Source organism: Coregonus lavaretus (genome assembly GCF_964263955.1).
Source record: "Coregonus lavaretus genome assembly, chromosome: 14".
NCBI lineage: Eukaryota > Metazoa > Chordata > Actinopteri > Salmoniformes > Salmonidae > Coregonus > Coregonus lavaretus.
In genome coordinates, this window is record NC_140001.1 from 139,976 (window position 1) to 157,369 (window position 17,394).

Genomic DNA, 17,394 nt, shown 5'->3' on the forward strand with positions numbered 1-17,394 from the left:
CAACTTCTGACTACCAATACTTGTCACCAACGCCACTTGTTGTAAGTGTCTATAATCATGTGATCCATGTTAAAACACATCTGAAGAGGGCTAGTGTTGAAAAGTAGTATTTATATTTCTGTCCTTTTGATGTCCTGCAGAGTCTTTTTTTTATATGGGCATTGATGCTTGACTAAATATTCAAATGAGAAAACAAGTGAGAAAGAAAGCAAAGCCCTCTTGTTTAGAATGGGCAGTTTGTGAAACATTTCCTAATTGTTAATGAGGGATTCATGGCTCTATGCCAAGCTGGGGGACCAATGAAATTGGTTATATTGGGGGGGGGGGGGGCAGAGGGAGAGACTAGGGGAACCAATGAAGGGGGGTTCTATTAGGGGGGAGAGGGGACATGGGGGGAGGGGTAAGGGGGGTGACTGGGTGACCAATGGAGAGGGTTTCTATTTGAGCTGTGGCGGGGACAGAGGGGAGGGGGCTGACTGGGGGAATGGAAGGGGGGCTGGCTGTAGGGGACTGGGGGACCCCCTTGCCCCCCCTCTACCTGGGTCTTAGAGTGCTGCAGAAGGGACAGAGGACAGACCACAGTAACTTTCCCACAGAGTTGTGTTCTGAATGCAGGTGTAGCTGTTGTTCTTCTGTGGAGGGTTCCCACCTGCACTCCTTCTGGGACCTAGTTTGATAACCCTAACCCTAACCCTTGGACAGTTGGGTTAGCTAACCCTTACCCTTACCCTTGGACAGTTGGGGGTGAAAAGTTCCAGAGATGTCTGAGAACAATAACAACAACCACGAAGAGAAGAAGGAGAGGGATGGAGAGAGGGAGGAGGACAGGGAAGAGAAGAAGGAGAGGGATGGAGAGAGGGAGGAGGACAGGGAAGAGAAGAAGGAGAGGGATGAGCTTCTTGTTAGGATTCCTCCACCTCCACCTCAAGTGGTCAGAGTTGGCCAGCCTGCCCCAGGGGTGTATGGGTTAGGAGACCTGGATGGGCAGCAGCCAGTAAGCCGTAGTATCTTCCCTTTCTCTCCAGTCTCTCCCGCGGGCGAGAGGATCCGCATTATGCTGGGAGAGGATGATGATGGACCTTCACCACCTCAACTCTTCACTGAGCTGGACGAGCTGCTCTCTGTGGATGGGCAGGAGATGGAGTGGAAGGAGACAGCCAGGTAGGATGTCTAACTAACTCCAACCCTAACCTAACTAATAGTCAGGGAGGATGTCTAACTAACTCCAACCCTAACCTAACTAATAGTCAGGGAGGATGTCTAACTAACTCCAACCCTAACCTAACTAATAGTCAGGGAGGATGTCTAACTAACTCCAACCCTAACCTAACTAATAGTCAGGGAGGATGTCTAACTAACTCCAACCCTAACCTAACTAATAGTCAGGGAGGATGTCTAACTAACTCCAACCCTAACCTAACTAATAGTCAGGGAGGATGTCTAATAGCTCATAACCCCTTCATTAGTTTTATTCAATATAACATTTTAACTATTCAAAGTAAAGCATATATTGAGATTTTCTCAAAGTTGAATACAATTCAGTAATTGGACCCCTGGAAAGATAAGGAATAAACCCTTAAGTGTTGGGTGGAGTTGGGCCTCTGCCAGATACACACTGGTTCCAACATGGTAGATACACACTGGTGTCAACATGGTAGATACACACTGGTGTCAACATGGTAGATACACACTGGTTCCAACATGGTAGATACACACTGGTTCCAACATGGTAGATACACACTGGTGTCAACATGGTAGATACACACTGGTTCCAACATGGTAGATACACACTGGTTCCAACATGGTAGATACACACTGGTGTCAACATGGTAGATACACACTGGTGTCAAAATGGTAGATACACACTGGTTACAACATGGTAGATACACACTGGTGTCAACATGGTAGATAAACACTGGTGTCAACATGGTAGATAAACACTGGTGTCAACATGGTAGATAAACACTGGTGTCAACATGGTAGATAAACACTGGTGTCAACATGGTAGATACACACTGGTTCCAACATGGTAGATACACACTGGTGTCAACATGGTAGATACACACTGGTGTCAACATGGTAGATAAACACTGGTGTCAACGTGGTAGATACACACTGGTGTCAACATGGTAGATAAACACTGGTGTCAACATGGTAGATAAACACTGGTGTCAACATGGTAGATAAACACTGGTGTCAGCATGGTAGATAAACACTGGTGTCAACATGGTAGATAAACACTGGTGCCAACATGGTAGATAAAGACTGGTGTCAACATGGTAGATAAACACTGGTGTCAACATGGTAGATAAACACTGGTGTCAACATGGTAGATACACACTGGTGTCAACATGGTAGATAAACACTGGTGTCAACATGGTAGATAAACACTGGTGTCAACAATAAAGCACTGAACGCTTACTTACAAGCCCTTAACCAACAATGCAGTTTAAGAAAAAAATTAAAAAAGCAAATAATTAAAGAGCAGAAGTAAAATAAACAGTAGGGAGGCTATATACAGGGGGTACCGGTACAGAGTCAGTGTGCGGGGGCACCGGTTAGTCGAGGTAATTGAGGTAATATGTACATGTGGGTAGAGTTAAAGTGACTATGCATAAATAATAAACAGAGTAGCAGCAGCATAAAAGAGGGGGTTGGGGTTGGGTGGGGGGGCAATGCAAATAGTCCGGGTAGCCATGATTAGCTGTTCAGGAGTCTTATGGCTTGGGGGTAGAAGCTGTTAAGAAACCGGTACCGCTTGCCGTGCGGTAGCAGAGAGAACAGTCTATGACTAGGGTGGCTGGAGTCTTTTATCATTTTTAGTGCCTTCCTCTGACACCGCCTGGTATAGAGGTCCTGGATGGCAGGAAGCTTGGCCCCAGTGATGTACTGGGCCGTACGCACTACCCTCTGTAGTGCCTTGCGGTCAGAGGCCGAGCAGTTGCCATACCAGGCGGTGATGCAACCAGTCAGGATGCTCTCGATGGTGCAGCTGTAGAAACTTTTGAGGATCTGAGGACCCATGCCAAATCTTTTCAGTCTCCTGAGGGGGAATAGGCTTTGTCGTGCCCTCTTCACGACTGTCTTGGTGTGTTTGGACCATGATAGTTTGTTGGTGATGTGGACACCAAGGAACTTGAAGCTCTAATACAGTATATTGAGGCAAAAATTACATAGCCTAGCTACAGTAGCCTACAATTAGCAAAAATAACTCAATTGATTTGAACATGACATTTATTTAAATAGCCCATGATTGAAATACACTGTATAAGTCTATGTAGCCTACTGTATTTATCTTGCAGTCATCTCAGCAGTCATCTCAGCAGTCATCTCAGCAGTCATCTCAGCAGTCATCTCAGCAGTCATCTCACTTTTCAGTTATTCTTTAATCCGTCGCTTGTTTGTAACAATTGAAAGACATTGGCAACTTTGTATTTGTAGGCTACTTCATTCCGAAGTAATGTTGGCGGTCACAGAGAGACAGATAAACATCTTGATTCTATAAACATAATCTTCTATGGGCGGCAGGTAGGCTAGCGGTTAGGAGTATTGGGCCAGTAACCGAAAGGTTGCTGGTTCGCATCCATGAGCCGACTAGGTGAAAAATCTGTTGATGTGCCCTTGAGCGAGCTCCTGTAAGTCACTCTGGAGATGAGCTGCTACTAAAATGTCAAATTTAGAAACAAAATGAGTGCCGATCTTCTGTGTATAACGTGATGCAAAAGGACAAAAACATCTAACGATTCACATCTAACGATTCACTGAGGCTGTTCTACGAGTGGTCTGAGGCTGTTCTACGAGTGGTCTGAGGCTGTTCTACGAGTGGTCTGAGGCTGTTCTACGAGTGGTCTGAGGCTGTTCTACGAGTGGTCTGAGGCTGTTCTACGAGTGGTCTGAGGCTGTTCTACGAGTGGTCTGAGGCTGTTCTACGAGTGGTCTGAGGCTGTTCTACCAGTGGTCTGAGGCTGTTCTACCAGTGGTCTGAGGCTGTTCTACGAGTGGTCTGAGGCTGTTCTACCAGTGGTCTGAGGCTGTTCTACCAGTGGTCTGAGGCTGTTCTACCAGTGGTCTGAGGCTGTTCTACCAGTGGTCTGAGCCTGTTCTACCAGTGGTCTGAGGCTGTTCTACCAGTGGTCTGAGGCTGTTCTACGAGTGGTCTGAGGCTGTTCTACCAGTGGTCTGAGGCTGTTCTACCAGTGGTCTGAGGCTGTTCTACCAGTGGTCTGAGGCTGTTCTACGAGTGGTCTGAGGCTGTTCTACGAGTGGTCTGAGGCTGTTCTACGAGTGGTCTGAGGCTGTTCTACGAGTGGTCTGAGGCTGTTCTACGAGTGGTCTGAGGCTGTTCTACGAGTGGTCTGAGGCTGTTCTACCAGTGGTCTGAGGCTGTTCTACCAGTGGTCTGAGGCTGTTCTACGAGTGGTCTGAGGCTGTTCTACCAGTGGTCTGAGGCTGTTCTACCAGTGGTCTGAGGCTGTTCTACCAGTGGTCTGAGGCTGTTCTACCAGTGGTCTGAGCCTGTTCTACCAGTGGTCTGAGGCTGTTCTACCAGTGGTCTGAGGCTGTTCTACGAGTGGTCTGAGGCTGTTCTACCAGTGGTCTGAGGCTGTTCTACCAGTGGTCTGAGGCTGTTCTACCAGTGGTCTAAGGCTGTTCTACGAGTGGTCTGAGGCTGTTCTACGAGTGGTCTGAGGCTGTTCTACGAGTGGTCTGAGGCTGTTCTACGAGTGGTCTGAGGCTGTTCTACGAGTGGTCTGAGGCTGTTCTACCAGTGGTCTGAGGCTGTTCTACCAGTGGTCTGAGGCTGTTCTACCAGTGGTCTGAGGCTGTTCTACGAGTGGTCTGAGGCTGTTCTACGAGTAGTCTGAGGCTGTTCTACGAGTGGTCTGAGGCTGTTCTACCAGTGGTCTGAGGCTGTTCTACGAGTGGTCTGAGACTGTTCTATGAGTGGTCTGAGGCTGTTCTACCAGTGGTCTGAGGCTGTTCTACCAGTGGTCTGAGGCTGTTCTACGAGTGGTCTGAGGCTGTTCTACCAGTGGTCTGAGGCTGTTCTACCAGTGGTCTGAGGCTGTTCTACCAGTGGTCTGAGGCTGTTCTACGAGTGGTCTGAGACTGTTCTACCAGTGGTCTGAGGCTGTTTTACCAGTGGTCTGAGGCTGTTCTACCAGTGGTCTGAGGCTGTTCTAACAGTGGTCTGAGGCTGTTCTACGAGTGGTCTGAGGCTGTTCTACGAATGGTCTGAGGCTGTTCTACGAGTGGTCTGAGGCTGTTCTACGAGTGGTCTGAGGCTGTTCTACCAGTGGTCTGAGGCTGTTCTACGAGTGGTATGAGGCTGTTCTACGAGTGGTCTGAGGCTGTTCTACCAGTGGTCTGAGGCTGTTCTACGAGTGGTCTGAGGCTGTTCTACTAGTGGTCTGAGGCTGTTCTACCAGTGGTCTGAGGCTGTTCTACCAGTGGTCTGAGGCTGTTCTACCAGTGGTCTGAGCCTGTTCTACCAGTGGTCTGAGGCTGTTCTACCAGTGGTCTGAGGCTGTTCTACCAGTGGTCTGAGGCTGTTCTACCAGTGGTCTGAGGCTGTTCTACCAGTGGTCTGAGGCTGTTCTACCAGTGGTATGAGGCTGTTCTACCAGTGGTCTGAGCTTTGATGTTTAATGATGCTCCAGCGAAGGTTCTAACCATGAACTCAGCCTTAAGATGCTTTTGATAAACAGGGCCCTGTTTAGCTTGTAACATTGCTTTACTGACATTTTGCGCTGTTACAAGCTTGGTGTATGAAGATGGTGTAAAATAACAAGGAATATCAAGATGGTGTGAAATAACAAGGTATATGAAGATGGTGTGAAATAAGATGGTGAAACCTGTGATGTCCCCCCAGGTGGATAAAGTTTGAGGAGAAGGTGGAGAAGGGTGGAGAGCGTTGGAGTAAACCCCACGTGGCCACGCTGTCGCTCCACAGCCTGATGGAGCTGCGGACCTGTATCGAGAAGGGAACCATCATGCTGGAAATGGAGGCCTCCACGCTGCCACAGGTTGTTGGTAAGATAACTCCTGTACTACATTATGATTGACCATATTATCACTCACCAGACCTTTACTACATTATGACTGACCATATTATCACTCACCAGACCTTTACTACATTATGACTGACCATATTATCACTCACCAGACCTTTACTACATTATGACTGACCATATTATCACTCACCAGACCTTTACTACATTATGACTGACCATATTATCACTCACCAGACCTGTACTACATTATGACTGACCATATTATCACTCACCAGACCTTTACTACATTATGACTGACCATATTATCACTCACCAGACCTTTACTACATTATGACTGACCATATTATCACTCACCAGACCTGTACTACATTATGACTGACCATATTATCACTCACCAGACCTTTACTACATTATGACTGACCATATTATCACTCACCAGACTTTTACTACATTATGACTGACCATATTATCACTGACCAGACCTTTACTACATTATGACTTCTGCTCCAGCCCAGTTCTAGTCCATATACAGTTTAGTGACTTACTCCAGCCCAGTTCTAGTCTATATACAGTTTAGTGACTTACTCCAGCCCAGTTCTAGTCTGTATACAGTTTAGTGACTTACTCCAGCCCAGTTCTAGTCTGTATACAGTTTAGTGACTTACTCCAGCCCAGTTCTAGTCTGTATACAGTTTAGTGATTTACTCCAGCCCAGTTATAGTCCATATACAGTTTAGTGACTTACTCCAGCCCAGTTATAGTCTGTATACAGTTTAGTGATTTACTCCAGCCCAGTTATAGTCTGTATACAGTTTAGTGATTTACTCCAGCCCAGTTATAGTCCATATACAGTTTAGTGACTTACTCCAGCCCAGTTCTAGTCTGTATACAGTTTAGTGACTTACTCCAGCCCAGTTCTAGTCTGTATACAGTTTAGTGATTTACTCTAGCCCAGTTCTAGTCTGTATACAGTTTAGTGACTTACTCCAGCCCAGTTATAGTCTGTATACAGTTTAGTGACTTACTCCAGCCCAGTTCTAGTCTATATACAGTTTAGTGACTTACTCCAGCCCATTTCTAGTCTGTATACAGTTTAGTGACTTACTCCAGCCCAGTTATAGTCTATATAAACTATACAATAATAATATATGCCATTTAGCAGATGCTTTTATCCAAAGCGACTTACAGTCATGCGTGCATAGGGCTAAAGGGACTATATACAGGGTCAGTTCCAGTACCATGCGTGCATACAGTGGGGACGTATGTTGTTTACGTATGGGTGGTCCCAGGAATTGAACCCACTATCCTGGCATTGCAAGGCTCATGCTCTACCAACTGTGCTACGAAGGCCCACAGATAGGGACTTTACAGAACACTGAAAGGAGTTGTACTTGAATGTGGTGAGCAATGATATATTAGGTTGATAGTTGTGCAATTGGTTTCAATAGCCATGTCTGTTCTATAAATGCTATTTCTATGGATGCTTGAGGCTGCAGTCCATTGACATGGTTTCACTGGGCCTGTTCTTTGTGATATATCTAGTTCAGTTTGGTGCTGTTCTTTCAGCTTGGCCACTATAGCAGAGCAGGTTCACCGCTGAGTGCTTCCGTTCAGCACAGCAAAGAACTTCCCCCTCTTCCCGTAATAACACTAACCCTGAGGCCACAAGCACAGGGTCAGTCTAGTTACATTGGAACCAGGCTTAGTAACGTTGTCTTCAAGACTTCCTAGAGGGCCCGTCTTGCGTAAATACCAATACATTTACTGTACAAGAGCAAGTGGCCAAAACACATGCCTGAATATAATATACACGTATAATATACACATTAAAGAATTTACTTTAATGGTTGAGTTTGTTCTGATACAGAGGCAGACTCTGAGAACACTGGGGAGTGTTGTGTTGAACTGTAGTCAGGGTCAGGACAGGAAAGAGTGATATTGAGAGAGAGGTAGAGGGTTGGAGGGAGGGGGATGGAGGGAGGGGGATGGAGGGATGTAGGGAGGGGGGTGGAGGGATGGAGGAAGAGGGGGGTGGGGGATGGAGGGAGGGGGGTGGAGGGATGGAGGGAGGGGGTGGGGGTGGGGGATGGAGGGAGGTGGTTGGAGGGATGGAGGGATGTAGAGGGGGGTGGGGGAATGCCATTTAGAATCTCCTCCTTAATGATGATCCCTCCCTTTCCCTTCACCCCATATCTCTCTTCCCTCCCATCTCATCGGCCCGGTGTCTCTCTGGACGGAGGGGAGGAGGAGGAGAAGAGAGGAGATAGAGAGGAAGATATATCACTTTAGTTGATTAATGTGCAGTAATGCTGTGTGCTTGGCTGTGTGAGGGGAGCCGGTCCCTGCTAGGAGGCCAGCTATCTGAAGGATTGGCCATTAGAGGCAGTAGCAATCAGAAAGAGCCTGGGGCCGCCAACCTTGTTCAGGATTCTGACCCACTTTTTAAAAAAATACCTTTGTTTGAGCTGTAGGGAGATGCTGTGGAAAGACACTCATGTAGCACCAGGGACTTAGAACTGGCCTTTCATTTTGCTCCTAAGATAGGACAATACATTTCTAATCAAGCAAATCAAATAAAAATCTAATTGTATTTGTCACATGCGCCGAATACAACCTTACAGTGAAATGCTTACTTTCAAGCCCTTAACCAACAATGCAGTTTTAAGAAAATAGAGTTAAGAAATATATTGAATATAATATCCTCAATGTGTTGGACGGTAGTACACCAGCAGGTATTGAATATAATATCCTCAATGTGTTGGATGGTGGTACACCAGCAGGTATTGAATATATTACCCTCAATGTGTTGGACAGTGGTACACCAGCAGGTATTGAATATATTACCCTCAATGTGTTGGATGGTGGTACACCAGCAGGTATTGAATATATTACCCTCAATGTGTTGGACGGTGGTACACCAGCAGGTATTGAATATATTACCCTCAATGTGTTGGACGGTGGTACACCAGCAGGTATTGAATATATTACCCTCAATGTGTTGGATGGTGGTACACCAGCAGGTATTGAATATATTACCCTCAATGTGTTGGATGGTAGTACACCAGCAGGTATTGAATATAATATCCTCAATGTGTTGGATGGTGGTACACCAGCAGGTATTGAATATATTACCCTCAATGTATTGGACGGTGGTACACCAGCAGGTATTGAATATATTACCCTCAATGTGTTGGACGGTAGTACACCAGCAGGTATTGAATATATTACCCTCAATGTGTTGGACGGTGGTACACCAGCAGGTATTGAATATAATATCCTCAATGTGTTGGACGGTAGTACACCAGCAGGTATTGAATATATTACCCTCAATGTGTTGGACGGTAGTACACCAGCAGGTATTGAATATATTACCCTCAATGTGTTGGACGGTACTACACCAGCAGGTATTGAATATATTACCCTCAATGTGTTGGACGGTAGTACACCAGCAGGTATTGAATATATTACCCTCAATGTGTTGGACGGTAGTACACCAGCAGGTATTGAATATATTACCCTCAATGTGTTGGACGGTGGTACACCAGCAGGTATTGAATATATTACCCTCAATGTGTTGGACGGTGGTACACCAGCAGGTATTGAATATATTACCCTCAATGTGTTGGACGGTAGTACACCAGCAGGTATTGAATATACTCAATGTGTTGGACGGTGGTACACCAGCAGGTATTGAATATATTACCCTCAATGTGTTGGACGGTGGTACACCAGCAGGTATTGAATATAATATCCTCAATGTGTTGGACGGTGGTACACCAGCAGGTATTGAATATATTACCCTCAATGTGTTGGACGGTAGTACACCAGCAGGTATTGAATATATTACCCTCAATGTGTTGGACGGTAGTACACCAGCAGGTATTGAATATATTACCCTCAATGTGTTGGACGGTAGTACACCAGCAGGTATTGAATATATTACCCTCAATGTGTTGGACGGTAGTACACCAGCAGGTATTGAATATATTACCCTCAATGTGTTGGACGGTGGTACACCAGCAGGTATTGAATATATTACCCTCAATGTGTTGGACGGTGGTACACCAGCAGGTATTGAATATATTACCCTCAATGTGTTGGACGGTAGTACACCAGCAGGTATTGAATATATTACCCTCAATGTGTTGGACGGTGGTACACCAGCAGGTATTGAATATATTACCCTCAATGTGTTGGACGGTGGTACACCAGCAGGTATTGAATATAATATCCTCAATGTGTTGGACGGTGGTACACCAGCAGGTATTGAATATATTACCCTCAATGTGTTGGACGGTAGTACACCAGCAGGTATTGAATATATTACCCTCAATGTGTTGGACGGTTGTACACCAGCAGGTATTGAATATATTACCCTCAATGTGTTGGATGGTGGTACACCAGCAGGTATTGAATATATTACCCTCAATGTGTTGGACGGTAGTACACCAGCAGGTATTGAATATATTACCCTCAATGTGTTGGACGGTGGTACACCAGCAGGTATTGAATATAATATCCTCAATGTGTTGGACGGTGGTACACCAGCAGGTATTGAATATATTACCCTCAATGTGTTGGACGGTAGTACACCAGCAGGTATTGAATATATTACCCTCAATGTGTTGGACGGTTGTACACCAGCAGGTATTGAATATATTACCCTCAATGTGTTGGATGGTGGTACACCAGCAGGTATTGAATATAATACCCTCAATGTGTTGGACGGTGGTACACCAGCAGGTATTGAATATAATATCCTCAATGTGTTGGATGGTGGTACACCAGCAGGTATTGAATATAATACCCTCAATGTGTTGGACGGTGGTACACCAGCAGGTATTGAATATATTACCCTCAATGTGTTGGATGGTGGTACACCAGCAGGTATTGAATATATTACCCTCAATGTGTTGGACGGTGGTACACCAGCAGGTATTGAATATATTACCCTCAATGTGTTGGATGGTTGTACACCAGCAGGTATTGAATATATTACCCTCAATGTGTTGGATGGTGGTACACCAGCAGGTATTGAATATAATATCCTCAATGTGTTGGATGGTGGTACACCAGCAGGTATTGAATATAATATCCTCAATGTGTTGGATGGTTGTACACCAGCAGGTATTGAATATAATACCCTCAATGTGTTGGATGGTGGTACACCAGCAGGTATTGAATATAATATCCTCAATGTGTTGGACGGTGGTACACCAGCAGGTATTGAATATAATACCCTCAATGTGTTGGACGGTAGTACACCAGCAGGTATTGAATATAATACCCTCAATGTGTTGGACGGTAGTACACCAGCAGGTATTGAATATATTACCCTCAATGTGTTGGATGGTGGTACACCAGCAGGTATTGAATATAATACCCTCAATGTGTTGGATGGTGGTACACCAGCAGGTATTGAATATAATATCCTCAATGTGTTGGACGGTGGTACACCAGCAGGTATTGAATATAATACCCTCAATGTGTTGGACGGTAGTACACCAGCAGGTATTGAATATAATATCCTCAATGTGTTGGACGGTGGTACACCAGCAGGTATTGAATATATTACCCTCAATGTGTTGGATGGTGGTACACCAGCAGGTATTGAATATATTACCCTCAATGTGTTGGATGGTGGTACACCAGCAGGTATTGAATATAATACCCTCAATGTGTTGGACGGTGGTACACCAGCAGGTATTGAATATAATATCCTCAATGTGTTGGACGGTAGTACACCAGCAGGTATTGAATATAATACCCTCAATGTGTTGGACGGTAGTACACCAGCAGGTATTGAATATATTACCCTCAATGTGTTGGATGGTGGTACACCAGCAGGTATTGAATATAATACCCTCAATGTGTTGGATGGTGGTACACCAGCAGGTATTGAATATAATATCCTCAATGTGTTGGACGGTGGTACACCAGCAGGTATTGAATATAATACCCTCAATGTGTTGGACGGTAGTACACCAGCAGGTATTGAATATAATACCCTCAATGTGTTGGACGGTAGTACACCAGCAGGTATTGAATATATTACCCTCAATGTGTTGGATGGTGGTACACCAGCAGGTATTGAATATATTACCCTCAATGTGTTGGATGGTGGTACACCAGCAGGTATTGAATATAATACCCTCAATGTGTTGGACGGTGGTACACCAGCAGGTATTGAATATAATATCCTCAATGTGTTGGACGGTGGTACACCAGCAGGTATTGAATATAATATCCTCAATGTGTTGGATGGTGGTACACCAGCAGGTATTGAATATAATATCCTCAATGTGTTGGACGGTGGTACACCAGCAGGTATTGAATATAATATCCTCAATGTGTTGGATGGTGGTACACCAGCAGGTATTGAATATATTACCCTCAATGTGTTTGATGGTGGTACACCAGCAGGTATTGAATATAATATCCTCAATGTGTTGGATGGTGGTACACCAGCAGGTATTGAATATATTACCCTCAATGTGTTGGATGGTTGTCAGTCCTTTATGACTGTTGTTATGTTTGTTTCCAGTCTGTTGGACAAACAGTCAAAGTACATGTCTCTCTCTTTCTGATAGTGAGCAGTCTAGGACAACATATCTACCTTGGCATAGTTTTAAAGCTGCTTTACAGTTCGTCTAACTACATCATATTTCAATCAAACTCATTTTGACAGTGGCCTGTGTCGCAGTGACGTCATGAACATTGTCCTTGATGTTACGAAGTGTAAATACAAAACCTGACCTCATCAGCCAGGTTTTCCTAATCAGCCAGGTTTCCCTAATCAGCCAGGTTTTCCTAATCATCCAGGTTTCCCTCATCAGCCAGGTTTCCCTCATCAGCCAGGTTTTCCTAATCAGCCAGGTTTCCCTCATCAGCCAGGTTTTTCTAATCAGCCAGGTTTTCCTAATCAGCCAGGTTTCCCTAATCAGTCAGGTTTCCCTAATCAGCCAGGTTTTCCTAATAGCATAATTGTTCTCTTTTAACACCAATAAATCCATCTGTTGAAAAACTATATTTAGGATATGTCAATGTAGCAAGCCAGAAAACTTAAAGTAACTTTCTAAACAGTGTTATGGTTCGTTGCTAGCTTGTCAGCTATAGTGATATCTTCCTCTGCTCCTCCCTCTCTCTAACAGAGTTGATCACATACAGCCAGATAGAGAGTGGTCTGCTGAAGGCGGAGCTAAAGGACAAGGTGATTTACACGTTGCTCCGGAAACATCGCCACCAGACGAAGAAGTCCAACCTGCGCTCGCTAGCTGACATCGGCAAGACGGTCTCCAGTGCAAGTAGGCTGTTTACCAACCTGGATCACGCTAATACAGGCTCTTTACCAACCTGGATCACGCTAATACAGGCTCTTTACCAACCTGGATCACGCTAATACAGGCTCTTTACCAACCTGGATCACGCTAATACAGGCTCTTTACCAACCTGGATCACGCTAATACAGGCTCTTTACCAACCTGGATCACGCTAATACAGGCTCTTTACCAACCTGGATCACGCTAATACAGGCTCTTTACCAACCTGGATCACGCTAATACAGGCTGTTTACCAACCTGGATCACGGGTCTAACATAACAGATCCAATGTAACTATAGTGGATTAACATAACAGATCCAATGTAACTATAGTGGATTAACATAACAGATCCAATGTAACTATAGTGGATTAACATAACAGATCCAATGTAACTATAGTGGATTAACATAACAGATCCAATGTAACTATAGTGGATTAACATAACAGATCCAATGTAACTATAGTGGATTAACATAACAGATCCAATGTAACTATAGTGGATTAACATAACAGATCCAATGTAACTATAGTGGATTAACATAACAGATCCAATGTAACTATAGTGGATTAACATAACAGATCCAATGTAACTATAGTGGATTAACATAACAGATCCAATGTAACTATAGTGGATTAACATAACATATCCAATGTAACTATAGTGGATTAACATAACAGATCCAATGTAACTATAGTGGATTAACATAACAGATCCAATGTAACTATAGTGCATTAACATAACAGATCCAATGTAACTAAGTATGTCCAAGCCTAAGCTCTGTTCTTTCCATATAACCATCTTTCCCTCTGCTTCACCAGTTAACCTTTCAGTTCCCGTTCTAACTTCTTCTCTTCTAACCCTCCCCCTTATTCATCAGATTCTGTCTGTTTAACAAACCCTCTATTATTCCACTGCTTCTGTCTGTCTAACTAACACTTGCTCTTGCTTAATCCACTCTTTTTCTCCTTCCTTCCTTCCTTCCTTCCTTCCTTCCTTCCTTCCTTCCTTCCTTCCTTCCTTCCTTCCTTCCTTCCTTCCTTCCTTCCTTCCTTCCTTCCTTCCTTCCTTCCTTCCTTCCTTCCTTCCTTCCTTCCTTCCTTCCTTCCTTCCTTCCTTCCTTCCTTACTTTCTTCCTTCCTTCCTTCCTTCCTTCCGTTCCTCCTTCTCCCTTTGCTTCTGTCTTCCTTGGGTTGGGTTCTGCGCGCTTTGCCACTAAAGCCCGTAGTCCGCTTGAAAACTCAGTGCCTTGTCTAACAGTCCGTACCTCAATGGAGGAGCTGCAGACCCAGCGGAGCACCAGCATGGACTGGCTTAGTAAGTCATGCTACTGTATTGTGGACCTCCATGGACTGGCTTAGTAAGTCATGCTACTGTATTGTGGACCTCCAGCACCACTGACTGGCCAAGTATGTTCTCATTCTAATTCTGTAGCTACTGTTGGCTCATTGAGCCAAACAACCAGCTGGCCCCTTCCCCCACTGTATCCTATCACACATAGACTAGTGATTTTCTTTCATGAGGAATCTGCCGCAACAGAGTGTCCTCCATGATAGATCTTAGATGACTGGAATTCAATTCTGACAGTTGTCATCCAAACTTAGTGAATTCACTCTACCCAGTCCACACTTCAGTCTACTAAATCCACACAGATTAACACCAAGTCTGACTGTGGTTCACACCTTACCTTTTGAGAAGTTATTTTCCCCCAGTGACAACATAGAAAAGGTCATTTTCCGCTGGCTGCATCAAACTGACTGTCATTACCCCATTATCTATCAAGAGGAATGAGGTAACAAACTGTTGAATCACTACAGGGACATCAGATTTACATTCACAGATGTATTGCCTTCAACAGTAATTTGAAGGGTAGGCTGGTACACTGTGTGTCCTGAGGTTCAGTCCAGTGTTTAACAGCAGAGTAGGTTGTTAACCTTCAAGGCTGTTGTTCTCTCATAGGCAGTCCAGCCACCACACATCGGAACCTGGCCTCAAGCAGCATGAACGACATCTCCGACAAACCAGACAAAGACCAGGTGAGTTTCTATTGGTTGACCTCTCTGTTCAATGTCTCAAAACAGTGTCAGTAACTGTGTTTTGTAGAAAATGTTAGCTGTTTCACTTTAGCTGTTTCATGTTAGCTATTTTAACTTGAATAGTTACCTAGTTGCCTAGGGAGAAACCAAAAAAATTTATTAGCTAGGTTTCCATCCAATTGGCAACAGATTTTCATGCAAATATTCTAAAATCGGCATAAAGAAAATATTTTCAACGCTACCGATGGTTATGTCACAACAACTGTTGTGTTAAATAGCAACTGTGCCCACCCTGGTCTTGGCAGGTGCGCTCTAGCCAGCAGCTGGCAGATACAGTGCTGGTAGTTTAGTCTACATGATGGGATTATGATGGATAAGAGCGAGAATATTTATATTTGTCAAGTATGGATCATCATGTCACCAGTATAAGACCCTCCATATTTATTGGAAAGGAGCATCAGGCTCGTCACAGTGGTCTGGTAGAAGACCAGTTCTTAAAGCCTTTAGCCGTATCCTTATTCTACAGATTTCATCTGTAGCCTAATAGACTAAACTACATGCTTTCCCGAGTCGCAGTGGGAAAACGACACAACATATCATCATGTGAATCAGAGTTTACTCCATTTCTGAAATTGTAACGACCTTTCCTGTTTCCTGTTTCCTGTTTCCTGTTGCCCGGTTGGATAGAAACCTGGTTATTGATATGAAATAGATCAAATCGAATCAAATCAAATGTTATTTGTCACATGCACCAGTTGGTCAGTGCATGCTCAGACGTAGGTTGGTGTGCCTTGTAAGGATCCGACGGCGAGCGAGTAATCTGCCTCTACCATCAGTCCTATTAGCCAACGTACAATCATTGGAAAACAAAATAGACGACCTCCAATCCCAGATATCCTACCAACGGGACATTAAACACTGTAATATCTTATGTTTCGTAGCTGAACGGCGACATGGATAACATACAGCTGGCGGGATATACGCTACATCAGCAGTATAGAACGGCTGACTCCGGTACGACAAGGGGTGGCGGTCTGTGTACATTTGTAAACAACAGCTGGTGCACGAAATCTAATATTATGGAAGTCTCAAGGTTTTGCTCGAGGTAGGCTGTAGACCACACTATTTACCAAGAGAGTTTTCATCTATATTTTTCATAGCTGTCTATTTACCACCACAAACCAATGCTGGCACTAAGATTGCACTCAATGAGCTGTATAAGGCCATAAGCAAACAGGAAAATGATCATCCAGAGGCAGCGCTCCTAGTGGCCGGGGACTTTAATGCAGGGAAACTTAAATCCATTCTACCTAATTTCTACCAGCATGTTAAATGTGCAACCAGAGGAAAAAAAACTCTAGACCACCTTTACTCCACACACAGAGACGCGTACAAAGCTCTCCCTCGCCCTCCATTTCGCAAATCTGACCATAACTCTATCCTCCTGATTCCTGCTTATAAGTAAAAACTAATGCAGGAAGCACCAGTGACTCGGTTAATAAATAAGTGGTCAGATGACGGAGATGCTAAGCTACAGGACTGTTTTGCTAGCACAGACTGGGATATGTTCCGGGATTCTTCAGATAGCATTGAGGAGTACACCACATCAGTCACATCAGCTTCATCAATAAGTGCATCGATGATGTTGTCCCCACAGTGACTGTACGTACATACCCCAACCAGAAGCCATGGATTACAGGCAACATCCGCACTGAGCTAAATGGTAGAGATGCCTCTTTCAAGGAGCAGGACTCTAACCCGGACGCTTACAAGAAATCCTGCTATGCCCTCCGACAAACCATTAAACATGCAAAGAGTCAATACAGGACTAAGATTGTATCGTACTACACCGGCTCTGATGCTCGTCGGATGTGGCAGGGCTTGCAAATTATTACAGACTACAAAGGGAAGCACAGCTGCAAGCTGCCCAGTGATACGAGCCTACCAGACGAGCTAAATAATTTATATGCTCGCTTCCAGGCAAGCAACACTGAAGCATGCATGAGAGCATCAGCTGATCTGGATG

At 44.5% G+C, this 17,394-nt stretch overlaps 1 protein-coding gene across 1 annotated transcript in view; it reads left to right on the forward strand.

The window, feature by feature from the left end:
* LOC311141786 (electrogenic sodium bicarbonate cotransporter 1-like) overlaps positions 1-17,394 on the forward strand; it is a gene marked incomplete at both ends in the record, with an annotated part of 148,705 nt that overhangs the window by 64,162 nt on the left and 67,149 nt on the right. Inside the window, 5 exons of the mRNA XM_084177238.1 lie at positions 1,026-1,161; positions 5,873-6,033; positions 13,166-13,318; positions 14,554-14,649; positions 15,292-15,368. Coding sequence (XP_084033364.1) covers positions 1,026-1,161; positions 5,873-6,033; positions 13,166-13,318; positions 14,554-14,649; positions 15,292-15,368 — 623 coding nt within the window. The remainder of the gene's footprint in view (positions 1-1,025; positions 1,162-5,872; positions 6,034-13,165; positions 13,319-14,553; positions 14,650-15,291; positions 15,369-17,394) is intronic.